Source organism: Pogoniulus pusillus, chromosome 27 (genome assembly GCF_015220805.1).
Source record: "Pogoniulus pusillus isolate bPogPus1 chromosome 27, bPogPus1.pri, whole genome shotgun sequence".
NCBI classification, from domain to species: domain Eukaryota; kingdom Metazoa; phylum Chordata; class Aves; order Piciformes; family Lybiidae; genus Pogoniulus; species Pogoniulus pusillus.
The window spans coordinates 18,013,964-18,040,515 of record NC_087290.1 but is presented as its reverse complement, the minus strand read 5'-3'; the positions used below and the strand labels follow the sequence as shown (position 1 = coordinate 18,040,515).

Sequence of the window (26,552 nt, the reverse complement as noted above, 5' to 3'; positions counted from 1 at the left end):
CCCCACACTCCAAAATGCCCCTCAAAAAAAAAGACCCAAAACTGCCTTTCAAAAAATACCCTAAAACTGCCCCTCAAAAAGAACCCCCAAACCAAAGCTGCCTTTAAAAAGGAAACCAGAAATTGCCTTTCCAAAACACCTCCAAAGCTGACTTGCAAAGAGAAAGCCAAAAAACCCCAAGAAGGGGAAGAAAAAAGGCAAGTCACCAAGTGAAGGAAGCAAACCTTGCTCATCTTTCCAAATGAAATAGGAGAAGGATCTTCACATCCAAATGCACAGACAGGTTTTTTATTACCGAGAGTGCTACAATGAACAAGGTGAATTTTCTTGTCTAATTTTATTCCTTCCTTTTCATTCTTTCCTTCCTTTTGTTCCTCTTTCTTCTTTTTTTCCCCCCTTTCCTTGATTTTTTCCTTGGGTTTTTTTTCCTTCCTTGTTTTTCCTTTCTAGCTCTTTTCCCTCCTTGAGTCTTTCTTTCCTTTTTATTCCTTCCTTGGTTTTTTCCCTGATTTTTTCCTTCTTTGATTCTTTCCTTCCTCATTTTTTCCCCTCCTTGATGTTTTCCTTCCTTGTTTCTCTCCTTCCTTCCTTGTATTTTCCCTCCTTGATTTTTTCCTTCCTTGTTTCTCTCCTTCCTTCCTTGTTTTTCCTCCCTTGTATTTTCCCTCCTTGATTTTTTCCTTCCTTGATTTTTATCTTCCTTGTTTTTTCCTTCCTTGGTTTTTTTCCATCCTTCCTGGTTTTTGTTTCCTTCCTTCCTCATTTTTTCCTTCCTTCCTTGTTTTTCTCTGCTTGTTTTTTCCTTCCTGATTTTTTGTCCTTCCTGTTTTCTTTTCCTTCCTTCCTTTTTTCTTTCTCTTTTTTTTTCCTTTGTCTTATTGTTTGGTTTGGTTTTTGTGTTTGCTTTTTTTAACATTTTGGAAAAGCTAAGTGGTAAACTTTTAGTCTTTACAGACCCAAGCTTGTCTGCTGGCAAAAAAAAACCCCAAAAAAACAAAATAAAAGGAAAAAAAACCCAAAGAAACAGAAACAAAAATTCAGACTCTGCTCAAACTAAAGAAAGAAAAAAAAAGAACCCAAACCAATTCCAAATTTAGTTGTTGGGCAGCACATAATTAGTAAGGCAGGGCCTCAAATGGTGACCCTTCGCATGAGCCAATTGCCAGATCCTCAAGGAATTAAAACCAGATGCCTGAGCCACATCAGTTCTGCAGTTATGTTGAGTATTGTGCTGAGACAGCCATACCCCAAGAAAAGGGAAGTCTTTAGAAGGCTTGCTGAGCAGGGTTGTAGTTGAAGGTTGATGGCAGATGAGGCCTTTCTTCTAATTTGTCATATTCCAGATGGAACTCCTGCAAGGGAAAGAAAAAAAGACAAACCCAAATAAAACAACAGATCATTTACCAGCCCAGACCTGCTCTTTCTAGCAGCCAGCCTTGGACACAAAGAGTCCAGAGAACAAGGATGATCAGAGGGCTGGAGCACCTCTCCTGTGAGGACAGGCATTCTGAGAACACATAACACTGTGACTGACAGCAGGAATACTGCGCTCTGCTGAAACCCCACCTGCAGTACTGCATCCAGTTCTGGAGCCACTGTTACAAGAGGCATGTAGAGATGCTGGAGCGTGGCCAGAGCAGGGCCAGGAGGATGCTCAGAGGGCTGCAGCAGCTCTGCTGTGAGCACAGACTGAAAGAGTTGGGGCTGTTCAGTCTGGAGAAGAGGAAGCTCCCAGGTGACTTTCTTGTGGCCTTTCAGTATCTGAAGGGGACCTACAGAAAAGCTGGGGAGGGACTTTTTAGGCTATCAGGGAGTGACAGGACTATGGGGAATGAAGCAAAGCTGGAGGTGGGTAGGTTCAGACTGGATGTGAGGAGGAAGTTGTTCAGCATGAGAGTGGTGAGAGCCTGGAATGGGTTGCCCAGGGAGGTGGCTGAGGCCCCATGGCTGGAGGTGTTTAAGGCCAGGCTGGATGAGGCTCTGGACAGCCTGTTCTAGTGTGAGGTGTCCCTGGCCATGGCAGGGGGGTTGGAACTTGATGATCCTTATGGTCCCTTCCAACCCTGACTGACTCTGTGATTCCAGGAAATACAGAAGGCAGCAAGTCCTAATTTACCTTAAGGCAGAACCACAGGATTGCACTAGCCTGGGTTCTGTACTTTAAGTAGGAAAACAGAAGTCAGTATCCTAAGCCATTGTAGTGGCAACATGCAGGCTCTCCTGCTCTTTGGAATGCTACCTTACTCTCAAAACATTTGTCTTGCAGGTATGCCTTTTGGTTTTGGTTCTGCTTTCAGGGGCCACTACGGTTTAGGATGTGAAGAGGAGGAGGAATATTTTGAAGTATAAACAGATGCAAATAAAGCCATTTAGCCATTGACAAACACCTGCTATTTTCTATAAGGAACTAATTATTAAATACCTTTTGGTAATCAAGAATGATGAATGCTAAATGTGTGTGGAAACTTCCAGCACGTTTGATATTAAATAGTTTTATGCAAAGAAATCAATCACTGACATTAAATAGTTATATGCAAAGGAATCAATCACCCTGAGACTTGTTTTGATGGTGAAGTTACATCATCCTGCACATGCACAAACAATAATAGGTAAGAATATTAAAGAGATAAAGAGAGTTGCTTAAGGTGTTTGTTAGACAAGGAGCAATGGTAAGAACTTGACCACAGAAGGTTTCATCTCATTAAAGAGAGAAGAGAGCTCCTTAAGGTGTTTGTTAGACAAGAAGCAATGGTAAGAACTTGACCACAGAAGGTTTCATCTCAACAGGAGGAGAAACTTCTTTACAGTGATGGTGACTGAGTCCTGGAGCAGGCTGCCCAGAGAGGTTGTGGAGTCTCCTTCTCTGGAGCCTTTCCAAACCCATCTGGATGCATTCCTGTGTGGACTACCCTTGGCAAGGGGGTTGGAATCAATGATCTCCAGAGGTTCCTTCCAATCTCTAATGTTTTGTGATTCTGTGATAACATTTATGTGGTAAAGCAGAAGAAAAGGTTAACAGAGTAGGAAGTGTCCTGAGGACAAAATATTAAGGACTGCATAAGTCCCTCCAAAGGAGGTAGGAGAAATCTCACAGCTAGCTCAAAAATTTCCACATGGGACTGAAAAAGCAGCATTTATATTGGCTTCAAAGGTGGAAGCAAAGAGACAGATTTAAATTAAGGCTGAATTAAAATGCTGTGGCACATCACTGTTAGAAGAACAAATTTAACTTTCTAGTATTATGAAAGCATTTCAATTAAATATTGACCTTGACAGTATGGGGAGTAATTTAACACAGGCAGCAACCCTTACAAGCAAATAAACACTTGGAAATGAAGCCCTGGCTCCCATAAAGACCTCCATGTTTTAGAACTACAAATCAAAATAACAGAGTTTCAGAGTCATGTTCCTTCCACAAGACCACTTGTCAAAAGGAGAAATTCCAGACAGTTTACTGCAGCTAGTTTAATTTGGGATCTCAAAAGATGGGCAACTCTAGAAAGGATATTTGATGTCCTACTCATTTCCATTCCTCTCTTATGTCTTCTCAACAGCAGTAAAATATATAGGCAAAGCCTCAGTGAAAAATCATAGTCATAGAACTTTTTAAGGTAGGGAAAGATGTTTGAGATCACTGTGTCCAAGGACGAAGCGAGCACTGCCAAGTCCATCCGCAAGAAGGGCCAGAGGGAGGAACTGGGAAATTCCAGACCTGTCAGCCTGAGCTCAGTGCCAGGCATGGAACAGGTCGTCTTGAGTGCCATCAGAAAGCACCTACAGGATGGCCAAGGGATCAGGCCCAGCCAGCATGGGTTTAGGAAGGGCAGGTCCTGCCTGATCCGCCTGATCTCCTTTTATGATCAGGTTCCTTGCCTGGTGAATCACAGTATCACAGAATGTGGGGCAGGCTGTGGATGGAGTCTGCCTGGATTTCAGCAAAGCCTTTGAAACCATCTGCCACAACAAGCTCCTGGCAAAGCTGGCAGCTCATGGCTTAGACAGATTCATTCTGATAGGGGTCAAGAACTGGCTACAGGGCCAGGCCCAGCCAGTGGTGGCGAATGGTGCCACATCTAGTGGTGTGCCCAAAGAATGGCATCAGTGCTGGGCCCAGTCCTGTTCAACATCTTTATTGATGATCTGGAAGAAGGGGTTGAGTCCAGCATCAGTAAGGTTGCAGATGACACCAAGCTGGGAGCAGGTGTTGATCTGTTGGAGGGTAGAAGAGCCTTGCAGAGGGACCTGGCCAGGCTGGATGGGTGGGCAGAGGCCAAGGGGATGAGACTGAACAAGGCAAAGTGCAGGGTTCTACACTAGGGCCAAAACAACCCCAAGCAGCACTACAGGCTGGGGACAGAGTGGCTGAGAGCAGCCAGGAAGAGAGGGAGCTGGGGGTGCTGAGAGAGAGTAGCTGAGCAATGTGCCCAGGTGGGCAGCAGAGCCAATGGCATCCTGGGCTGGCTCAGGAGCAGTGTGGGCAGCAGGACAAGGGAGGTTCTTCTGCCCCTGTGCTCAGCACTGCTCAGGCCACCTCTGGAGTGCTGTGTCCAGTTCTGGGCCCCTCAATTCAAAAGAGATATTGAGGTGCTGGAAGGTGCTCAGAGAAGGGCAACAAAGCTGGGGAGGGGCCTGGAGCACAACCCTGTGAGAGGCTGAGGGAGCTGGGGGGGTGCAGCCTGCAGAAGAGGAGGCTCAGGGCAGAGCTCATTGCTGCCTGCAGCTCCCTGAAGGGAGGCTGTAGCCAGGTGGGGTTGGGCTCTGCTACCAGGCAACCAGGGATAGAACAAAGGGACACAGCCTCAGGTTGTGCCAGGGCAGGTCTAGGCTGGATGTTGTTAGGAAGTTGTTGTCAGAGAGAGTGATTGGCATTGGAATGGGCTGCCCAGGGAGGTGGTGGAGTGGCCGTGCCTGGAGGTGTTGAAGTAAAACCTGGCTGGGGCACTTAGTGCCATGGTCTGGTTGATTGGAAGAGAGACCTTGAGGGGCTGGAGTGGGGCCAGCAGAGGGCAATGAGACTGAGGAAGGGGCTGGAGGGAAGAGGTGCTGAGGAGAGAGTCCAGCACCTCAAAGTCCTCCTCGTAGTGAGGGGCCCAAAAGTGAATGCAGTACTCTAGGTGTAGCCTTGCTGGTTCCAAGAACAGGGGAACAATCACTTCCCTACTCCTGCTGGCTGCACTACTGCTGATCCAAGCCAGGAAGCTGTTTGCCTTCTTGGCCACTTGGGCACAAAGTGTGTTTAACCATACTGTGCTTTCCATATAGCCTAGGATCAACAAATCCAATCTACAGAGGTATCTGCAATCAATGTTCTCCTAGATTTTGGGTTGCACTTCAGATGCACTTGAGGTTTACTGTCACTCCTATTTTTTCCACTACTTAATACCATGTATCAACAGAAATTAATTTGATTTTATGCCCTACCAGTTTAGGAATTGCTTCATTACTCAGCTGGTTTGCTGCATTTCCTTCCTGAGTCTATTATCTATTAGGAATATAAAAATAGAGCTTAACAGCTTAATAAAAAAAGATTAATCTATCATTTGATGATTTCTTGAAAGAAGCTGCTCAGTCCACTTCCCAGTGCTTTGTTAAAAGCCACCCAGGACACCAGGAAAACAAAAATCTGTTACCCCACACCTGGCTGATGTTAAGACTTAGTAAGATTGTCCAAAGTAAACAGTTGTATTTCACTTCACCTATTGGAGTGCAACATAAATGAGGTGCAATAAATAGAGAAGCTGATAATGCATCGTGCTGCAAGTCTGCAAAGCACAAGACTCTGAAGTATATGCTGCCCTGTATTGCAGCACAGAACAACAGGCAAACTTAGAAAGCACCAAGAACAACAACTGGATTTGCACATGTGAGGCAGTAATCTGCCTGAAATAACTCTTATCTGGCTACTTTGGCAAAGGCCCAGTGAAACTGTCAGCCAGCAGTTCCTGGTACAGAGGCACAGAATGAGTGAGCCTGGAATAGAGCTCTGAGCTCATCCACGCCAGCCTAGGACCTAACACCACCACACAGACCAGACCATGGCACTAAGTGCCACAGCCAAGCTTGCCTGAAACACCTCCAGTTTGGTTGGATTTTTGAGGGGAGTGATGCTTTTTGCTTGAAAGTTTGGGAATCCCCTTATGAAAAACCATACAAGTAGGGCTTCTCACTAAAACCTTCAGTTTTCTTATGGTCACAAGAAAGGATGCAACAAATCTGGCATGCAAATGGACTGAGCAACCTCCCACATAATTAGGTGCAGCTGAAACATTAAATTCTGAGGAAAGCTTGCACAAACCAAGCAAACATATCAAAGGAAGCAGGGAAGAAGGCAAAACAAGAGCGCTGTATCTAGTTAATCTCTAGGTGACAGCAAACTTCAATATACTGGCTAGGAAGAAATGGAATGCATTTAAGAGAGAGGATAACACAGAACTCGATTCCCTTTAATTTCAAGCTGATCAATGGACACAGCGCAATATTTAATGATCTCCAAATGTATAGATGCAACCTGCTGCTAGAAATTAAATGCCTTGTAAGCAAAGCACTCTGAAGCTTGGCTCCAGGTGGAAAGATGTCTGATTCATCTGCAAACAGAGACAGTTCCTCCTTTTCCACAAGTAAGCCATTGTTTTATTCACAGAATTCACAGTGTCAACCAGGTTGGAAGAGACCTCCAAGCTCAGCCAGTCCAACCTAGCACCCAATCCTAACCAATCGACCAGACCATGGCACTAACTGTCCCACATCCAAGCTTTTCCTGAACATCTCCAGGGTGGGACCACCTCCCTGGGCAGCCCATTCCAGTGGCAATCCTCCCTCTGTCAAGAACTTCCTCCTAACATCCAGCCTAGACCTCCCCTGGCACAACTTGAGACTGTGTCTCCTTATTCTGTTGCTGTTGCCTGAGAGAAGAGACCAACCCCACCTGGCTACAGCCTCCCTGCAGGTAGTTGTAGAGAGCAATGAGGTCTGCCCTGAGCCTCCTCCTCTGCAGGCTGCACACCCCCAGCTCCCTCAGCCTCTCCTCATAGGGTTTGTGCTCCAGGCCCCTCAACAGCTTTGTTGCCCTTCTCTGGACACCTTCCAGCACCTCAACATCTCTCTTGAACTGGAAGCCCAGAACTGGACACAGCACTCAAGGTGCAGCCTGAACAATGTTGAGTACAGGGGAAGAATAACCTCCCTTGTCCTGATCTAGGCCAGGATGCCACTGTCTCTCTTGGGCACACTGCTGACTCATGTTCAGCTACTATCTACCACACCCCCAGGCAATCTTTATTCCCTCCCCCATCAGAAATTAAGACAATAAACTTACAACCAACAGGAGGCTAAAATGTTAAGATTTTTGGGGAGGGGGGTTGGGGTTTTCTTTGGTCCTTCTAAAAAGACATGGTTGACAGACTTAAAAACCAAATCTGCACAAAGGAACAAGAGATACCTTAGCTACTTTCCTCCAGTTAAGACAGTCAAAGAAGTAATATGTTCCCCTCTCGTAGGTGTTGGTTTTCATCGTCGGCTCCATGCCGGGTGCCCTGGTGATCCATACTCGCTCTTCTTTGTGGTATCTCCAATCCCGGTTAAATCTTTCATTTGGGATAGGAAGGAAAAACATTTTTTACTGTTAGTTATCTGAAGTTGACTTAACTAAAACGTTCAGGTTTCAGTGAAAACTTAGACATAAGCATTCGAACCCAAACCAAACATTTCTAAGGCATTGGCCTATGATGTCTCTTCCATGTAATTACTACACCTCAAACTAATTGGGTGTGACGCTTGAAGCAGTTTGGTAGGTCCAAACTACAACCTCTTTTTATAATCATTTATTGGAGAGGAGAAGACTGAAGAGGAGAAGACTGAGAGGGGATCTAATCAATGTCTATCAGGAGCTGAGGGCTGGGGGTCAGGAAGGAAGGGACAGGGACAGCCTCTGCTCCCTTGTGGCCTGGCATAGGATGAGGGGCAAGGGATGGAAACTGCAGCACAGGAAGTTCCAGCTCAACACGAGGAAGAGCTTCTTGAGTGGCACAGGCTGCCTAGAGAGGTTGTGGAGTCTCCTTCTCTGGAGACCCTCAAGCCCTGTCTGGATGTGTTCCTGTGCAACCTCTGCTAGATCCTCTGGTCCTGCTCTCACACAGGGGTTGGTCTGGAAGATCTCCAGAGCTCTCTTCCAACACCTCAGATGCTGTGAGCCTGTGGTTTTCATTTTGTTGAAGCCAGACAAGTCAGACATCTAATAGCAACTGACACCTGCCACTTTCCCAGTGCTGCCGAGGAATGCAAACTCATGACACTGACTTTTGATTTCCACTACATGAATGGGAAAAAAAAAAGAGTACCAAATGGAACCAAGGTTGGAGGAGGTAGGTACTGAAAATAAAAAGGTTTCCAGCTTAAGACTGACTAAGTTTGTTTTCAGTGTCAAACTTGATGCCTGCTTTGGTTTTGTTCTTGTTTTGTTTGTTAGCTGTTGGGGTTTGTTTGTTTCTTGTTTGGCTTTTTAACTACTTCATTTCTGCAATAGCTTAAATCATAGAAGACTGACAAAATAGTTTCAACATACAGCTCTACTGCTGCTAATAGCTGTAATACATCTCCTCCATTCATGTAATAGAGATAAAACAGGAGATCTTCTCCATATCGGCCAAGTTTTATTGCAGCCAGCTGCAAAAGATTGAAGAAAATGAGGATGAAAAATAACAACAGAGAAATGGTTTCAGACATACTACCCCACTTAAATAACACAAGGTTACATCCAGAACCTGCTTCCATCCTAAGTGTGTTGCAAATGATGCTCACATATTACAGAGTAATAACTATTAAAACAAGCATTTTTTTTTCTTCACTTTCAACCTTTCCAACGTTAAGAACACAACAGAAAATACAACCAGAAGTAACAAATCAGCAAAGGAGAATTGTCTCCCTATATCTCTGTGCATCCTCATCTTACTTTTTTTATTACCCCCCCAGACATTTACATGTATTTGCTCACTTCACCCTCTAAGTTACATTACTGAAGTGTCTTACAGCACTTCTCAATGATCCCTCTTGCAGAACTACAAGAGCTGAAAGGAAACAGATCTAACACAACAATCACTGTTCGTGCAGATATGGAATGCAACAACAGATAACTCTGCAAACACATCAAACCACAGTTCCAAGCTTATCTCAAGAGAAGGAAGAAAAAAGGATATAAATTTAATATAGCACTTGAATATTACAGTGTAGGAACTATAAGAAACTTCTGCTTTGCTTGAAGTGCTAAACTCAACACTCTGTGGAATGGGTGCATGATGTGTCCAGTTAGGTGGTTAATGCACCGCTGTTCCTAAGGAGACTGAGGGCACTCCTAAAGCACAACAGATTTTGAGCATGACTTATCTGGAAAGAGAATTTAGGAACTTGCTGGGAAGAAATGAACAAAAAGAAATGTGCAGGCACTCATGTACTCACCTTATCCCTAATGTGAATGTTAGTTAAGTACTCAGATGGAACATGGAAGTCTAAAAAAGAATCGGAATTGATGCAACTATTAAGACATGTAAATGAATATCATTTGCAAACATCAACATTGAATTCAACAGTGGCAGCTCTCTTACCTATGTCTTGAGGTCGACATGGTGATGATGCCCAGGGTGATGCAAATTTGGGATAAAGATTTCTGAAGAAAAGCACAAAGGTTTTCAGAATTAAAAGCAAAACCCAAGCAACCAAATGAAAACAAACACCTCCATAACCATCTTCACAAACTTAAAACCAGCCAAAAGCTTGCTAGAGTGAGGAGGAAGAGAAGGAGATTTCCAGCCTAGTTTCCTCAAACAGATATATTAATTTTATTTTGAATATGTAGAGTAAAATCTGCTCTGGCAGCCAAGAAGGCCAATGCCATCCTGGGGTGGGTTAGAAGGGCTGTGATTAGGAGGTCAAGAGAGGTTCTCCTCCCACTCTACTCTGCCCTGCATCTCAAATATTGTGGCCAGTTCTGGGCTCCTCACTTCAAGAAGGATCTCAGGAAACAACTTGAGAGAGTCCAGCACAGAGCCACAACAATGCTGAAGGGAGAGGAAGATCTTCCTTAGGAGGAGAGTCTGAGGGAACTGGGGCTGTGCTGATGGGAGAGGAGCAGCCTGAGGAATGTTTAGAAAGATGGAAAGGTGAGTGGCAAGAGGCTGGAGCCAGGCTCTGCTGGGTGATGCCCAGTGCCAGCACAAGGGGCAGTGGGTGGCAGCTGAGGCATAGGAAGTGCCATGGAAACATGAGGGACTTGTTTTCCCTGTGAGGGTGACAGAAGCCTGGCACAGGCTGCCCAGGGAGATTGTAGAGTCTCCCTCTAGAGATATTCCAGAGCTGCCTGGATGTGTTGCTGTGTGATCTGCTGTAGGTGATGCTGCTCTGGCAGGGGGGTTGGACTGGCTGAGCTTTGGAGGTCCCTTCCAGCCCCTGACATTCTGTGACTTAGTAAAAATTGCATCTGAGCTGCCAAGGTAATCTACAGGGTCAAAATTAGTGCTTTAATCTACCATCCTTCAGCTTAAATCCCAGAGATCCAAACCACTTTCTGGGATCCAATTTTACACGAGTTCCCAATTTGCATAGGAACAGCTGCCATGAGCCTGGGGGACTCTGATTTACTCTCCTGCTTTAAAAAGGAGAATAAAAGTTTCTACCGGCAGACAGCTTTTCAACTAACCAGTAAAGATTTTACTCCACTTCTAAATTTCAGTGATGTAAGTAAATGGAATCCCAGCACAACACAGAATCACAGGTTGGAAAAGATCATCCAGTCCAACCTAGCACCACACCCAAGGAGGACTTTGAGGTGCTGGACTCTCTCCTCAGCACCTCTTCCCTCCAGCCCCTTCCTCAGTCTCATTGCCCTCTGCTGGCCCCACTCCAGCCCCTCAAGGTCTCTCTTCCAATCAACCAGACCATGGCACTAAGTGCCCCAGCCAGGTTTTACTTCAACACCTCCAGGCACGGCCACTCCACCACCTCCCTGGGCAGCCCATTCCAATGCCAATCACTCTCTCTGACAACAACTTCCTAACAACATCCAGCCTAGACCTCCCCTGGCACAACCTGAGGCTGTGTCCCTTTGTTCTGTCCCTGGTTGCCTGGTAGCAGAGCCCAACCCCACCTGGCTACAGCCTCCCTTCAGGGAGCTGCAGGCAGCAATGAGCTCTGCCCTGAGCCTCCTCTGCTGCAGGCTGCACACCCCCAGCTCCCTCAGCCTCTCCTCACAGGGCTGTGCTCCAGGCCTCTCCCCAGCCTTGTTGCCCTTCTCTGGACACCTTCCAGCACCTCAACATCTCCCTTGAATTGAGGGGCCCAGAACTGGACACAGCACTCCAGAGGTGGCCTGAGCAGTGCTGAGCACAGGGGCAGAAGAACCTCCCTTGTCCTGCAGCCCACACTGCTCCTGAGCCAGCCCAGGATGCCATTGGCTCTGCTGCCCACCTGGGCACACTGCTGCCTCAGCTTCAGCTCCTCTCTCCCAGCACCCCCAGGTCCCTCTCTTCCTGGCTGCTATCCAGCCACTCTGGCCACAACAACCCCAAGAAGCACTACAGTCTGGGGACAGAGTGCAGAATCCTGCACTTGGCCTTGTTCAGTCTCATCCCATTGGCCTCTGCCCACCCATGCAGCCTGGCCAGGTCCCTCTGCAGGACTCTCCTACCCTCCAACAGATCCACACCTGCTCCTAGCTTGGTTTCATCTGCAAACCTACTGATTATGGACTCCATCCCCTAGACCATATCATCAATAAATATATTGAACAAGAGCTTTTATGGCAAGTTTTGGAAGTGAAACTTACCGACTCCCTGTCAACTCCTTGCTTCTTTTTTTGTCAAAGGTCTAATAATTACTATTAAAAAAGTAAAATTCAGATGTCTACTAAATTACCTCAACACAACAAACTTCCAGCTGGGCCAAAAACTACACTGATCAACTGCCATCAATCTTGCTCTAGGCTAACTAATCTTACTGTTAGCAAAACGTTATGCTTTAGAGTCTGTGAAGGAAGAGTTCAGTGGCAAAGCAGGTGTTGGAAGTAACAAAACCACTCCTACTTGAAAGCATGGATAGGAATTGTTCCCAAGAAGGGGGCTGTGATTTGTACCCTAGAGGTTTGGTTTCCTAGGGCAAGGAGCCCAGCATTTTAGACTTGGACTGCACCTCTGTAGGCAATAAAGAGTTTGTGCAGCATTCCCTGCATGTTACAAGTTAAGACTCTACTAATGAAGCATTTTCCAAGGAGGCATTGGACAGCCTACAGCCTATGAGTATTTCAGAAAGCTTTAAAGCATGCAGAAAGAGCTACATAAGCTCTAAAGAATTACATGATGTAATGACATTTTGTTCATTTTTGTTGATGGAGAATTCAAAGTTGCTCTGGGGAACTAATAGGACATTTCTTAAAGGAATAGCAGGCTGCACAGGCAATACATAATCACTCTTTTCAACAACCAAAATCAATCTTAACCTATCTGGACAGGAAATCTATATAAACCAAGGAATTAAAGGCTTAATTCAAGCCAGTAGATACACAGAATTCTGAAATGTTAGTTCTAAAAGCACATATATTGTCCTACGTGTGTAAGTCAAACAGATATTGTTACCATCAGAAGGACCTCACAAGGCAAAAAAACCCCAATTGCTTTCCACATGTGAAATGCTCTTAGCATGTCAAATGACAACTCCCAAAGTAAACAAAGGATGCTTAATAACCTGAGGCAAGATGGCAAGACAGACTTTAAGTAAAGGACTGCAAAGCTAAACTGTAGTGTAAAGTAAAACCAACTTTATGATACAGAAGCAGCAACAGAACAAGGGGACACAGCCTCAAGTGGTGCCAGGGGAGGTCCAGGCTGGATGTCAGGAGGAAGTTGTTGTCAGAGAGAGTGATTGGCATTGGAATGGGCTGCCCAGGGAGGTGGTGGAGTCACTGTGCCTGGAGAAGAGAAGGCTCCCAGGTGACCTTATTGTGCCCTTTCAGTATCTTAAGGGGGATAGAAGAAAGCTGGGAAGGGACTTTTTAGGATGTGAGGCAATGATAGGACTGGGGGGAATGGAACAAAGCTAGAAATGGGTAGATTCAGACTGGATGTTAGGAAGAAGTTGTTTGCAGTGAGGGTGGTGAGACACTGGCACAGCTTCCCCAGGGAGGTTGTGGAGCACAGAAGCACCGAATGTGATCAAAGACCACATTCGTTGCTTCTGTGCTTCACAACCTCCCTGGAGGTGTTCAAGGCCAGGTTGGATGAGGCCTGGAGCAACCTGTTCTAGTGGGAGGTGTCCCTGCCTATGCTGGGGTGGTTGGAACTAGCTGAGCTTTGAGATCCCTTCCAACCTAAACCAGTCTGTGAAATTGCTAAGAGTTAAACCTAGCTATCCTCAAGGAACAGCACTACTTGAAGGACATCATACACACGAAATTTGTAACAATACAGTGGCAGTTCCTTGAATCAAGTTCTCAAGAAGCTGGAAGCACAAGCAAAGCATTTATTGAAAGCTGCCTTAACAAGATCTCACTGTGCCTCGAAGCACAATTCTCATCTCTGACCGTTTAATTCTACTGCCATTCCATTTTCCATTTTCTTTTGGCAGAGTATCTTGTTTGACAGTGGTGTGAGCTAAGTGAGTTTATTATGAATGACTGCATAATAAAATCAAAGCTGAAGACAGTACTAAAAAAAAAATCAGTGACTTACTCAGGAGAGTTGAGATTGAGACCTAGTGTTGTTAAATCACTTCCTAATGCAAGATGTACCATTCCTGGATCTGTCTCTGCTGCCCTGATGAATGTTAACAAGCCAATCATTCCAAACTGGTCCGTCACCATCCCTTGAGGAATGTTGGTAACCCGACCTGGGCAAGAACAAGAGATTAATTTTCTCCTTTCAACAAGTGGAGTAACCAACAAGGTGATCTAAGTATATCTGCCCAAGCCTGTGAAGAAGCAGAAGGACACATACCGTCAGGTAACACCTGGATCCCTTTTTTCTGCTGGTTGTTGTTTTGCGTAGTTGAACTTTTGTCTCCAGGAAACTTGGGCCCATCTGTGCTGGATGATGTTTTGCCTGATGTACTCAAATTCTAAAGGGAAGAATTTGCAGAGTTGGTATGATGGAAACAGAGAGAACCAAAAAAAAAGCTGTTGACTGTATCTTTCAGTCAGCACAGATAAATTAGGCACCAGAATGGAACCAAGCTGAAGCTTCTGACTTCTGCTGACAAACCTTTATACAGTATTTACCTCTTCCTAAAAGTATAACTCTCTTTCAGTAGGAGCTATTAATGAGCCAACAGCTTGCAATCTAAATGGCTAAGAAAGCATTTTACTCCTGAGTGTGAATACACAGTGGATATCCCAAGTGCCTGTGACTAGATGAGGTTTGGATTCATCACATCATATTTCTCCCATACAGTCTTGCTCCCACATAACACTCCATGAGAGCACCAGATAATAACTCAAGCCAATTTCAGGTGCAAGAAACATACAGTTGACACATTTGCAATTATCAGGAAAGAGATGGAAACATTATGGCTCTCAAGAAAACTGTGACTGCACTCCAGGAGCCCATATACTGACAAAATATCTCTTTCCTAACCATTATTTCTTACCCTTATTCTTCAAAACAAGTCTGCATTAAGATGATGCAATCAAATTTACTCCCTCCTTCCTTACTGTATCAGACTATTTCCCACACAATAAACCTGGCCACATCTGGAATTTAGTCTTTAGTTCTTGGTTTTGAACAACTGCATTTCTTGCATTTGCATTCACATCTGCTCCTTACTCAGGACTACTTTTGCCACCCTGATCCACATAACTTTTGTAGTTTTAAGTAATAAACTCAACAGAAGCCAGAACATTGTATCAACGTTGCAGGAAACTGTTCTCTGCCATCAAATTTTACTTATCTTCCATTTGTCAGATAAAAAAAGGCAATTTTTATTACATATCTTACAGAGTAAACTGTGAGAAAGACTCTTCATAACCTTATGATCTAAGCCACCTCTCCAATGTGTGATCATTACAACTATACTTAAGATGCAACATATATGTTTAAAACAGCCTCAGGAATAAAATGGCCTCTATTAAAAGAGTTTGTGATTTCATCTCTCCATCAGGAATTTTACCTGGAAGGGATATTGTACCACCTAAGCTTTTAAAGGATTTGACAGCTTTGAAGGAAGATGTTACAATGTGCAAGTTACTGTTACTGATCAGAGGTGCCAAGGGCAAAAAATGAGCTGGGATTGGTAGAAATTGTGAACTGCCAAAATCTGAAGAGGATTTAAATGCTCCAATTTTGAGATCTTCTTGCAAGAGCTTTCTTGGCTCCTCCTCCATATGTAAAACAGATTTATCATTAATTTTAGAGGGGAAATGTTGGACTTTTTCTATTATAAATATAATAACTGCCTATCTTCAGTATGGTCACTAAGAGAAGTAGGTATACAAGAAGGCAGAGGGCTGGAGCACCTCTCCTACAAGAAGAGGCTACAAGAGCTTGGGGCTCTGTAGCCTGGAGAAGAGAAGGCTTCAAGGACACCTTGGAGTGGCCTTCCAGGATATGAAGGGGGCCTACAGGAGGGATTATTTACAAGGTCTCATAATGGCAAGACAAGGAGGAATGGGTTTGAACTGGCAAAAGGGAGACTGAAAGTGGATGTTAGGAAGAAGTTGTTTGCAGTGAGGGTGGTGAGACACTGGCACAGGTTGCCCAGGGAGATTGTGAAGCACAGAAGCACCGAATGTGATTAAAGGTTCACAACTTCCCTGGAGGTGTTCAAGGCCAGGTTGGATGAGGCCTTGAGCAACCTGTTCTAGCAGGAGGTGTCCCTGCCTATGGCGGTAGTTTGGAACTAGATGAGCTTTGAGGCCACTTCCAACCTAAACCATCCTATGATTAATTTAGAGGGAAAATGTTGGAATTATTCTGTTATAATATGTGCCCATTTTCAATGTGATCATTAACCAAAATATGTACAGTGAGAATGCAAGAAGTTTACTTACAGATTTGTTGTCATCATTACTTGATGTCGGGTCTTTGTAGCTGGAGCCTGGTAATGCTGGAAAGTCTTCATTGTGTATTGAAAAGTCTTGGGACTGCTCACTTGCTGGTTTTGTTACCATCCCAACTATCATCAAAATGGAAGCAGAGAGAACATTAAATGACTGAAAAGGAAGCAATTTTTTCCCCTGCTGTCAATCTTACTTCCTGTCCTTTGTTTTTTTTTCCACTCTGTGCAAGCTGTACAGCAGAAAGGACGCAAAAAACCCCAACAGGTAAACCAAACCAAAGCAGAGTCCTTTAAAACATCCACACACACATTAGACCAAAGCCTCTTATTTAAGTGTGAGCTGAGAAACACTCCAGGTTAAATTCATAGACACATCTACTGCTTTAAAGAACGAAGCTCAGTGTTTTTACCCAGGAACAGCACCTGGTTTGCACATCTGAAGAATCAAATCATCTTCACAGGCATTATTAAAGCGGTCTTGAAGGAAGTCAACTGATGAAGGAAGGATGTAGTGCTTTTAACCAGCATACTACATTTTTCCTCCATCCCCTAATTGCATGAAGAATTTCTTAGCATGATCTCTTCAGAAGCAGATATTCTTAAAGGCTGCCCAGCTAACTTGCAACAGAACATCTCACCAAGGACATACTTGCCTGAGACACAAGAACGACTCCTACTTTCAGTATGAAAACTGAATGCATTTAGCCTGCAAGTCTCAGTGCTCTGACCCTAATTTAAAAGAAGTAGGCCAGTCACATTGGAATATGGTTTCCCACTCCTGAAAAGCAACATTCTGTTGTTCTCTTTAATGCCAGTTGAAAAAACACCCCCAAACTCGAATAAATAAATAAAACCACCAAACACAAACAAATAAAACCAAGCGAAAAGTCCCCACATGAAGCACCCAAAGGGAAATGTTCTTTGCTGAGACAGAGAAGTAGTACAGTTGTTTGGTTGCAAACAACACAGCACTGGAAGAAGAGAAGACAGAAAGAAGTCTAGGACCTATGTGTCAAAGATTCTGAGATGCATGTGATCTAAAACGCTTCAGTAAATGACTATATATGACTTGTTGTGTTCAGTTTTGGGCACAGCAATACAAGAGAGCTGTGGAGGTGCTGGAGGCAGTGCAGAGGAGGGCAAGGAAGCTGGGGAAGGGCCTGGGGAATAAATCTGATGAGGAACAACTAAAGGAGCTGGGGATGGTTAGTGTGAAACAGAGGAGGCTGAGGGCAGAGCTCATGGCTGTCTGCAGCTACCCGAAGGGACATCGTGGAGAGGCTGCTGCTGGGCTCTGCTCACAGGGAACTGGAGACAGAACAAGGGGGAATGGCCTCAAGCTGAGGCTGGGGAGGTTTAGATTGGACATTAGGACAAAGTTTTTCCTGGAGAGAGTGGTGAGGGAGTGGAATGAGCTGTCCAGGGAGGTGGTGGAGTCACCCACCCTGGATGTGTTTCAGGGTGGTTTGGATGTGGTGCTTGGGCATATGGTTTAGGGTGAATCTTTTAAAGTAGAGTTACAGGTTGGCCTTGGTGACCCTGAGGGGCTTTTCCAGCATGGATGTTCCTGTGATTCTGTGTGACTTCCTCTAGTGTTCTCAAGATGGACATGAAAGTTTCCTTAAGAAAAAACCCTGCTGAGTTAATCTTGTTTCTGCTCTTCATCCTTTTCAGTCAGAGTTACTAATTTTTTTTCCACTGGTTAAGTAGAGTTGGTTATGGATTAACTGTGTTGCACTTAAACTGAAGTTACCTCAAGTCTGACTTTGCTAAGCTCAGCATAGAGAATGCACATCTCTGCTAAGTTTGAAAGCTCCTTTTTTCCTGACCACAACCAAAAGTCTACTCTACCTATTGTTGCTGGAGATAGCACTCAGCACATCTCAAATCCCTATTTCTCGATTATTTCTACCACCAAACCTATCCTCTGCACTAAGCAGATGCTCAAGATTACTCTTCAGACAGAGAAATCTCTTTCCTGGTTCACCACACAGTCATGCAAACAGCTTTGCTAGCACCAAAATGGGGAAATGGTGGAAGCACAAGAGCAGCTGCACATTTTGTTATGTGGTAGTGTTGCTGAACGTTGAACACCAGCTCCATGCTGGAAGTGCATCCGTATGGATCTCCTTCCTACCTTCTATCAATTTTCCAGGTAATGGTTTCTATTTCAGGGGCAGACAACATCTCTTGTGAGCCACAAGCTGTATGAGCTCTCCACTCTCAGTGTGCCTTTTCAGTGTCTTTGTTTGAGGAAGTGACTTTTCCCTGTGTTTAGAAGCAGTTCAGTTTTAACTCATTTAGCTCTCTGTTGCAGCTATCTTAAGCAGAAGGGCTCTGGTTACACCCAATCCATGAGGCTACTCTCTCCTGATAACATGGTATCTATTATTAAAGTTGGAGATATCTCTCAAAAACACTAGCTTTTGATAGTTAGAAAATACCCTTGTTATTTTTGGTTGGAAATTTGACAAGTGTCCCCAAAATAACTTGAAGTTACAAAAGCAACTTTTCAGAGTAGCTGATGCCACACGCTAAACACTAAAGCAGTTAACAAAAAGTACTGTGCCTCACACTAAGCTTACCTGAAGTCTTTCCACTCCCCAAACACTAAGATTTGCATCCACTCTATAGTTTTCCCTTCTACTTTTCTTTTAAGCTGCTCAGTAAGACACAGACTGATAACAGTTGATGCTTATAGGCTAATTTTGGAACGGTGACGTTCATTTTAAGTGACAGTGGGAAGAGTATTACAGCAAGCACCACCAATAAACACAGAGCAAATACAGAGTATATTTACAGCTGCTGGCTTTCCACACAGTAACACCTCTAGTAATCAAATGTAACTCCTAAAACGTACTATTCTGGCCTGAATGGTTCTTAGATGCATACAAATTAAGAGTGAGCAGCTTCAGGGCAATCTACTATACAGACAAACCCCCAACAACCTCCATTGATGGTGAAACTAAAGCAGCTGAGCTGTAATACTTACAAAATCCTGGAGGGAATATCCCATCACACAGCTATTGATTATTTATTTCTTTCAAATGAGACTTAGGAGCTCAAGTGTCTGGCATTTTTGAAAAGACTACTCTATTATCTTATGAACAGCAAAAGCTACCTCAAGCAAATGCTGACTTCATTCCAAGAGCTTTCAAAAGTATAGTCTTACCATAGGGTGCCCTTCCAGCTAAAGGGTTTATTAATGGAGTTGGATTGCCACTTCCTTCCCTTCTGTTTCTGTCTGCTAGTGCTGGAAAATCTGAGAGGTCCAGTCCTGTCACATTTTCACTTCCATCTACAACAAAAACAGATATGTTCAATTTCCTTATGTTTTTTTTTTCACTCAAAGACTTCATTATGTACAAGATAAATGTAGGAGATATTTTCTTTCTTCAACATATTTGTACTTCTGTTATAACACTACAAACAACTGTGGCCTCTGTGCCATGAGACAAAAAGAGCATCAAGATGCTTGAATCTTGTTTTTCCAGACTAGCTGGCTAACAGTATACAGCAACAACTCAGTTAAAGACTGCATGCACAAAATACAGGCTGACTATTGAAGTTACAGTACTAGGACAGGTAGCCTGTTTGAAATTTAAGGAGCTACCACGAAGAAAACTGAGAGAAGATAAAAACCTTATTAGCAGGAGCATCAAGGAGCTCTTTTGTCCTGAGATAAGATCAATTTGAAGCAGCTGTAAAGTCAATGTGGTGTAAATGACATAGGAACATTTTTTGATCTGCAGCAGGAAACACTACAAATGTTGAGGTCAGAGCTGTGGTATCACAAAGTCCTAGGGGATGCCCAAACCCTTCCACTCTGCTGTCACCAGCCCCTCAAGCTGTTTCACATACAGAGTCACTTACAGAAAAGCCATCATGGACAAACCAAAGGTATTTAAGCAGAAGGAGATTTTTTCCTCTCTCACAAATTCAAGTGAAGGAAGTAATTCCCAGATCAAAACTGGATCACATTGTAAATCAGTCTTTCAAAAGCAGTTTGCTCTCCTGCTGTTTTTACCCTATCTGATGTTTTGACAGACAATGGATAAACCTTTTCTTCTCTGATCCCCTTTTCAGTTCCATAAGCCAATCTGCATTTCTAACCAACTGGGTTTAATCTGTAGTCCCATGAAATACCCTACAGAATGGTTTCACTTTGGCTTTGAAAGTCTTGAAATCCACTGGATGAAGTATTAAGAATTCCACAGCACCACTCCTGGGGCAGCATTTGAAAATGCTAACAAGATGCACTCTCACAGAACTAAGTCTTTTCAATTAGGCTTACTCCATACTGTACTTGAACATCAAATCAGAGTCAACTCACCTGTTCCATTAAAAATATTACTCGATAAGGAGTTATTCATTCCAAATGCCTGATTTCTGTTCATCCCAAATCCAGACATACTGTGGGAAAAAAATCCAGGAAGTCAGACAAAAAGGCATACATATTTTGTCATTTCCAGTGGAAAGCATTAAGGGGTCGGGGAGAGAAACCCTAAGACACTTAAATTATTTCAAGCTGAAGCAACCCACATTAACCTAAACTCAATCTGTAATTATTTTCCTTTATACTTCTGGAGGTGCTGGAGGCAGTGCAGAGGAGAGCAAGGAAGCAACAGAATAGGGGGACACAGTCTCAAATTGTGCCAGGGCTGGATGTAAGGAGGAAGTTCTTCACAGAGATGGTGATCGGCATTGGAATGGGCTGCCCAGGGAGGTGGTGGAGTCACAGATGAACAATCTTCAAATGGATGCATATACCAAAAAAACCATCAAGACTTGTCTCAAACCCAAACTTGTAAGCACAGGAGATGCATCATATATTTTAAAGCAGCAGCAGTAGAAATAAACAGAATTTAACTTAAAGGCCTCCAAAAGCTTGTGTGAATATTAAAAGCAGCTTCCAAGTTTATTGCCAGAAGATGAAAAGGCACAAAGCAGCTTTCAAGCTAATGGATAGAAATGAGCTTTGCAGCGCAGCATTTAAGCACATCCATGGCTGCACAGAGATGGTCCAACTGTTAATCAGCCTTACCTGTTCACAGTAAAAGGTTGTCGAGAGGGTTGCTGCTTTGGCATACATATTATACTTGGAGAGCTTCTGTTGGGGCTGCCTAACCCTGAACTGCTCATGCTGTTTGTCCTGCTGGGAATTCCAATGCCCTGACCAACCTGGGAGTGGTTCATCATATTCCTAGGATTCATAGGCAATATCCCCCTGAAAGAGAAAAATCATCCACAGAGATGAAGCTGTATAATAACAGGATTTGGTTCTTCATTTAGATGACTAATGTAGGACGGGCTCAAGCTGTTGGCAACTTAATTTGTGCTTGGTGTCAACCTGGCACGTTTGAGTTGCTCTCTATAATTAATGGAGTTTTGGATCTCTTCAGAAATACCAGATGACCCATGACATGCTAATCTTTGGTCGGGTTTAGATAGATATTTAAGTAGTATGTATCTAAAAAAGGTGTTACAACTCTTCTTTTAATGAACACCTCAAATCGACTACCTTACAAATCTTACCACCTCACATCCATCCAAAAAAGCCTTAACCATACATTAAGCAAAACACTCAAAACCACCAACCTCTCACATTCTGAAGCAGAATTTGCCAGCAATTTGTCCTTCACAGACAAAAAAACCTAACTGCTCTCTTCCAGTACACCCTCACTGTTCCACAGTTCATTTCCCTAACAACAGGCAGCGGTCAACAGAAACTACTTTGAGTTTTTTTTCCCCATTAATCAGACTATAAAGTAGTTGAGCAAAATATGCAGAACATTTAACAAGAGCTCTGCAGAAAGATACAATGGCAGAAAAATTGGCTGTCAATAAATACCTGCTCGGAGATGGAGGCGTGTGAAGTGACATTGTTGGTACCCCTGTTGTTGGCGTTACGTGGCTCGGTAACTGAGTGCCTTGTGATAAGCTGCGATTTAACTGAGGGGTATTGTTGCTCATCCCCCTCATTGGAAGGCCTAGTGCACCTATTGAAAAAAAATTCACAGGGGTGGAGATATAGAGCAAGCAGGAACAAAGGTTTCTCCATCAAGGTGTAGATGGAAACAATTTATGCTGACAACCTACAAAAAAATGGCAAGGCTAAAAGGAAAGTGCAGTGCAAAAACTAAGTCCTTGTTCGCAGAGGAGAAGCCAAAGGATCTCAAATTTAGTCCCATATCTGTTAAACTTTAGAAAGGCTCTTCAAGGAATTTCTGTCTTTGAGTCACTAACAAAACTTTGGTTCCTCTGAGATGCAAACTGTAGAGAAAGAGTTGAGAGGATCACAGGATCCTAGGGGTTGGAAGGGAGCTTCGAGTCCACTCCCCCGATGGAGCAGGGCCACAGAATCATAGAATGGTTTAGGTTGGAAGGGAGCTCAAAGCTCAGCCAGTTCCAACCCCCTGCCATAGGCAAGGACACCTCCCACTAGAACAGGTCACTCAAGGCCTCATCCAACCTGGCCTTGAACACCTCCAGGGAGGGAGCAGCCACAACCTCTGGGGTTCAGTTTTGCTGTTTTTGATCAGGACATGAAACTCTACAAACTACCTTGAGAAAGATTGTATCTGGAGAAAACTCCTAACTGCACTCAAGAAAGATGTTCACCAATGCTGAATAAACTGGTCTGTATTGGCACAATATTTAGAACACTGATCTGCTTTGTCAAAAATTAAGCAATTATGGCTATTTACTTAACAATGACATTACTTTCAGAGAGGAAAAAGAAGGGCAACATTTGAGGCCAGTTCTCTGTAAAGTTCAAGTTGCTTCTTTTTGAGAACAGAATTTCGGTGTCCACAGGAAATTCTTTGAGAAGCAGCAAGCAGAATTTTGTCCTCTACTGGCATTTAAAAGTAGACAGACTTTTAATATTGTGGGCAAAGGTATTTTGTACACAGACTGACTATGACAGAATAAAGTAAGCACTTCAGTGAGGTCAAAAAAAAGAATTTACTTTAACTCAGAACAGCAAAAGACAACCAATTGCTGCCCTGTCTCAGAAGATCCACAACTTGAAATTCCTTGTATTGCACTTGTGGCTTTTCTGTTGTTTATCAACTTGAAGAATTAGGTTCAAAGACAAGAAAAAGTCATTTAGTGAGAGGTAGCAATAGAAAGAAACTTAGCACAGGAAATGTGGTAGCTGTAAGGAACAATTGCTGCTGCTGTGGGATAAGGCTGCTGAGGTGAACTCAGAGAACTCAAAATCGTATCTTGCAGCCCAAACAAAAGTGTGGTGAATCAGCACTGTCTCATGGCAGATCAGCCCTGCAGAAGAGCTGAATATGCCAGTGTATATCATGGTTAAACACTTAAGGATGCAAAGCACAAACATATACTTGCATTATCATCATGGACAGGCTCTGAAGAAACCTCTCAGTTGTTTAGCTTTAAGAGCTGCTGTCTGTCCACGTCCTGCTCTACACTTTGCAATCCAAAAAGTCTCCAGTTACACTCAAACTTTTGATGACACTCAAACTGACCTCTGAACGTTGTGTGACTTGCTTTAACATGGCTGCTAAGACTTCATTAAGTGCTAATTATATCAAGGTGTTCACTGTAAATGTTTTGGCAATTTGCTGCATCAGAATAATTTCAATGAGCATAAATATATATGGCAAATAAAACCTCATGCTGATTAATTGTTAAAATGGTAAAGAGAAAACACATATACTTCCAAACTAGATACAGGACAGTGAAAAACATGACCACAGTATTCATATTAATGCTACGGAAGCATTTGTTTGGCAAAGGCACTTCTACACTGATGGCTATTTCTTGTTGTAGGCTTTCTTTAAACTAGACTTTTTAATGAGCAGGGCTGTTACAGTGAAGTAGAACCATATTCCTGTGGCTGGCAAGTAGGGAGCAGGTCAAATATCTACCATGAGGGGAGAGGGGAGAGCAGGGGAGAGGGGAGAGCAGGGGAGAGGGGAGAGCAGGGGAGAGGGGAGAGCAGGGGAGAGGGGAGAGCAGGGGAGAGGGGAGAGCATCTTTTTTTTCTTATGCTTTCATTTTTCCTACTTCTTTAAACTGGGACAAGAAATTGTGCCTGGACTGGATTTGAGGCTGGTCAATGACACAGCCAGTTTTCTGCTGAACAGTTAATTTGAAGTCACACCAACTCGATGAGATGGCTCCTTGCCTAATGACTGACAGCTACCAATCCAAAAGCACATAGGCATTGCCAGCTTTGTTTGCTTGTTGTTTCCTAAAGTTATTTTAACTCTAAACTGCAACATAGAAGCTTCTCTTTGCCCCCATATTTGGTATGAGTTGAACACCACTGATATTTGCCCTCAGGTTTCTAGTGAAGCATGTCTCCATGTTAGAGAGATTATGTCCTAAGTGTCAGAGCCAACTCAATGGACAATGAAGTTGATGGAAAAGTTGCCCTTAAAAATGAACAGCAAGCAGCTGTGATAAACAGGATGGATAAGCTACCCTTCAGCATCTTTATACAGTTAAGCCTGAAAGGTTCAACAGTGTCAGATTCCTACCCCAAAAAAACAAGCGCCAAACACGACTCTCAAGACTGGTCAGAAACTGCTGCTGTAAGTCTCAGCAGCATAATCAAATGCCAGTTTGTATTACATGGTCACTCACCCACAGCTACTGAGATAGTCAAAATATCACTTTATTTTTTAAACTATGTGAAGAAAGCCAAAACAAACTGTGAAGGCCACACATGTAGATGACAAAGCTTTTAGCTTGTCCAGATAAAACGGCCCAGGCTCTCTAAAGCACTGAAGGCACTTCTTAGAACCCAAAACACAAGCCCTTGGCAAGAAATTTGCAGAGATATAAAAGCCTGCAGTGATGAGAGATGTTCACGAACCTGTTTTACTTGTATCTTAACTCAGATATTCTGAGTCACTTTCTGGATGTGCCTCTCAGCTCTAAGAAGGTTCAGTTCTCAGTGCTTGCCCTTAAGTTAGGTGGCTGGCGCTACACGTGTGACTGCTGCTCTGTCAGCCTTCTATCACAAGAGGATATACAAGACTAGCAAGGTACAGAAAAAAAAGGCTTCAAGGTATGGGATAGAAAAACAAAAGACAGTGGTGCAGAAAGCAATCATCTTACTGGCACAGTTCTTTGCCAAATGCAAGCTGCTAAGCACATAGTGAAGACTTGATTTGCTCCTGTAGAGCATGAAACATCAGTTATAACTTTGGGATATAACTTTTACTCCTTACATATTTTTCTGAACTTAGTTTTTCCTTCAGAGACTGAGAGTTAAATCACACCTATTCTTTTATAGGATGATGACATTATGCTATTTTACAGCTATACCGTGTCAATATATGACAAACACTGCAAAAATGCTACCTTCAAATGAACAACAAAACCAAACACACAAGTAAGGAGACACACTGCCTTTTTTTTTACCATATCAACAAAGCCATATGTATGTTCTCTACCCAGAGTGTGAAACCAGAATGTATTTAGCATAACAGATCACCAATAAAAAGAATTCTTACTTTGTTGCCCGTATAAACTTGCCCCAAACTGAGACAGCTGACCTGATGTCGATGGTGATGCCAGCATCTAAAATGGAAGGAGAGTAAAAGGTTATCAAAGCCAAAGACATTGTGCTTTCTTGCTCTGAAAGTTTACAACAGTTTATCACTCTGCCAGGAAAGCCAAAACAGCAATTGAAAACTCCTTGGAAGTCTTCAAAGTTTCAGAACCTTTCCCAATTATCTGCACAGTAATAACTGCATATTACATGGCAACAGAAATTAATGAACTTACACATATAAAACCAGACTTTCTAAATTGTTTGGGTTGGGTTTTGTTTTTTTCACTTGCAACAAGTAGCATAGGGAAAAATGATCCAAAACTTTCTGGTTTTCTACCCTTGGTGCTTGGGATACTCAGTTATTTACATCTGGTATTTGTTTTTTCACCCCTGCAAAACATGCATCATATAAGCAGATTATTCCCTGTTTGGTGTGCAAAAAGCAACTGCAAAGCTCCATATAGTCAGTTACAATGGAAAAGGTGGGAAATGAGTGGCTAGGTAGCAGCAGAGAAACAGAGATGAACTTCAGATAACATTCCAATGGTAAAATTATATCGTGCCACCCTAAGAGCTAGCTTCATGCTTGTATGCACAGCATGAATAGGTAAGATGTGTTATGTGTCAGAAGTAATCTTTCCTGCTCTATTGTGCCTGCTTTAGAGACATCACATATTCTCAAATACAGAATCACAGAACACAAGCAGTTGGAAGAGACCTCTAAGCTCATCCAGTCTGACCCCTGATCCACTTTAGGCTCAATCCTAAACCATGTCCCTAAGCACCAGCTCCAGAGGCTGCCTAAACACCTCCAGGGATGGTGACTCCAGCACTGCCCTGAGCAGACCATTCCAATGTCTGAAAACCTTCTCTGAAGAACTTACTTCCTGGCACCCAGCCTGAACCTCCCCTGGGGCAGCCTGAAACCATTTCCTCTGCTCTTGTCCCTTGCCACCAAGGAGCAGAGACTGCCCCCTCCTTGCTC

The 26,552-nt window shown here is 43.5% G+C and overlaps 1 protein-coding gene across 3 annotated transcripts in view; it reads right to left on the bottom strand.

Moving 5' to 3' along the window:
• Window positions 1–314: 314 nt before the first annotated feature.
• CNOT2 (CCR4-NOT transcription complex subunit 2) overlaps window positions 315–26,552 on the bottom strand; it is a 93,075-nt gene continuing 66,837 nt past the window's right edge. For all 3 annotated transcript variants that reach the window (XM_064165936.1, XM_064165935.1, XM_064165937.1), the window contains exons 3-15: window positions 25,527–25,593; window positions 21,881–22,028; window positions 21,074–21,256; window positions 20,363–20,442; window positions 19,202–19,327; window positions 16,022–16,146; window positions 13,974–14,094; window positions 13,710–13,866; window positions 9,597–9,658; window positions 9,451–9,500; window positions 8,561–8,661; window positions 7,439–7,583; window positions 315–1,352 (exon numbers count right to left, since the gene is read on the bottom strand). In XM_064165936.1, coding sequence (XP_064022006.1) covers window positions 1,266–1,352; window positions 7,439–7,583; window positions 8,561–8,661; window positions 9,451–9,500; window positions 9,597–9,658; window positions 13,710–13,866; window positions 13,974–14,094; window positions 16,022–16,146; window positions 19,202–19,327; window positions 20,363–20,442; window positions 21,074–21,256; window positions 21,881–22,028; window positions 25,527–25,593 — 1,452 coding nt within the window. In that variant the 3' untranslated portion in view covers window positions 315–1,265. The remainder of the gene's footprint in view (window positions 1,353–7,438; window positions 7,584–8,560; window positions 8,662–9,450; window positions 9,501–9,596; window positions 9,659–13,709; window positions 13,867–13,973; window positions 14,095–16,021; window positions 16,147–19,201; window positions 19,328–20,362; window positions 20,443–21,073; window positions 21,257–21,880; window positions 22,029–25,526; window positions 25,594–26,552) is intronic.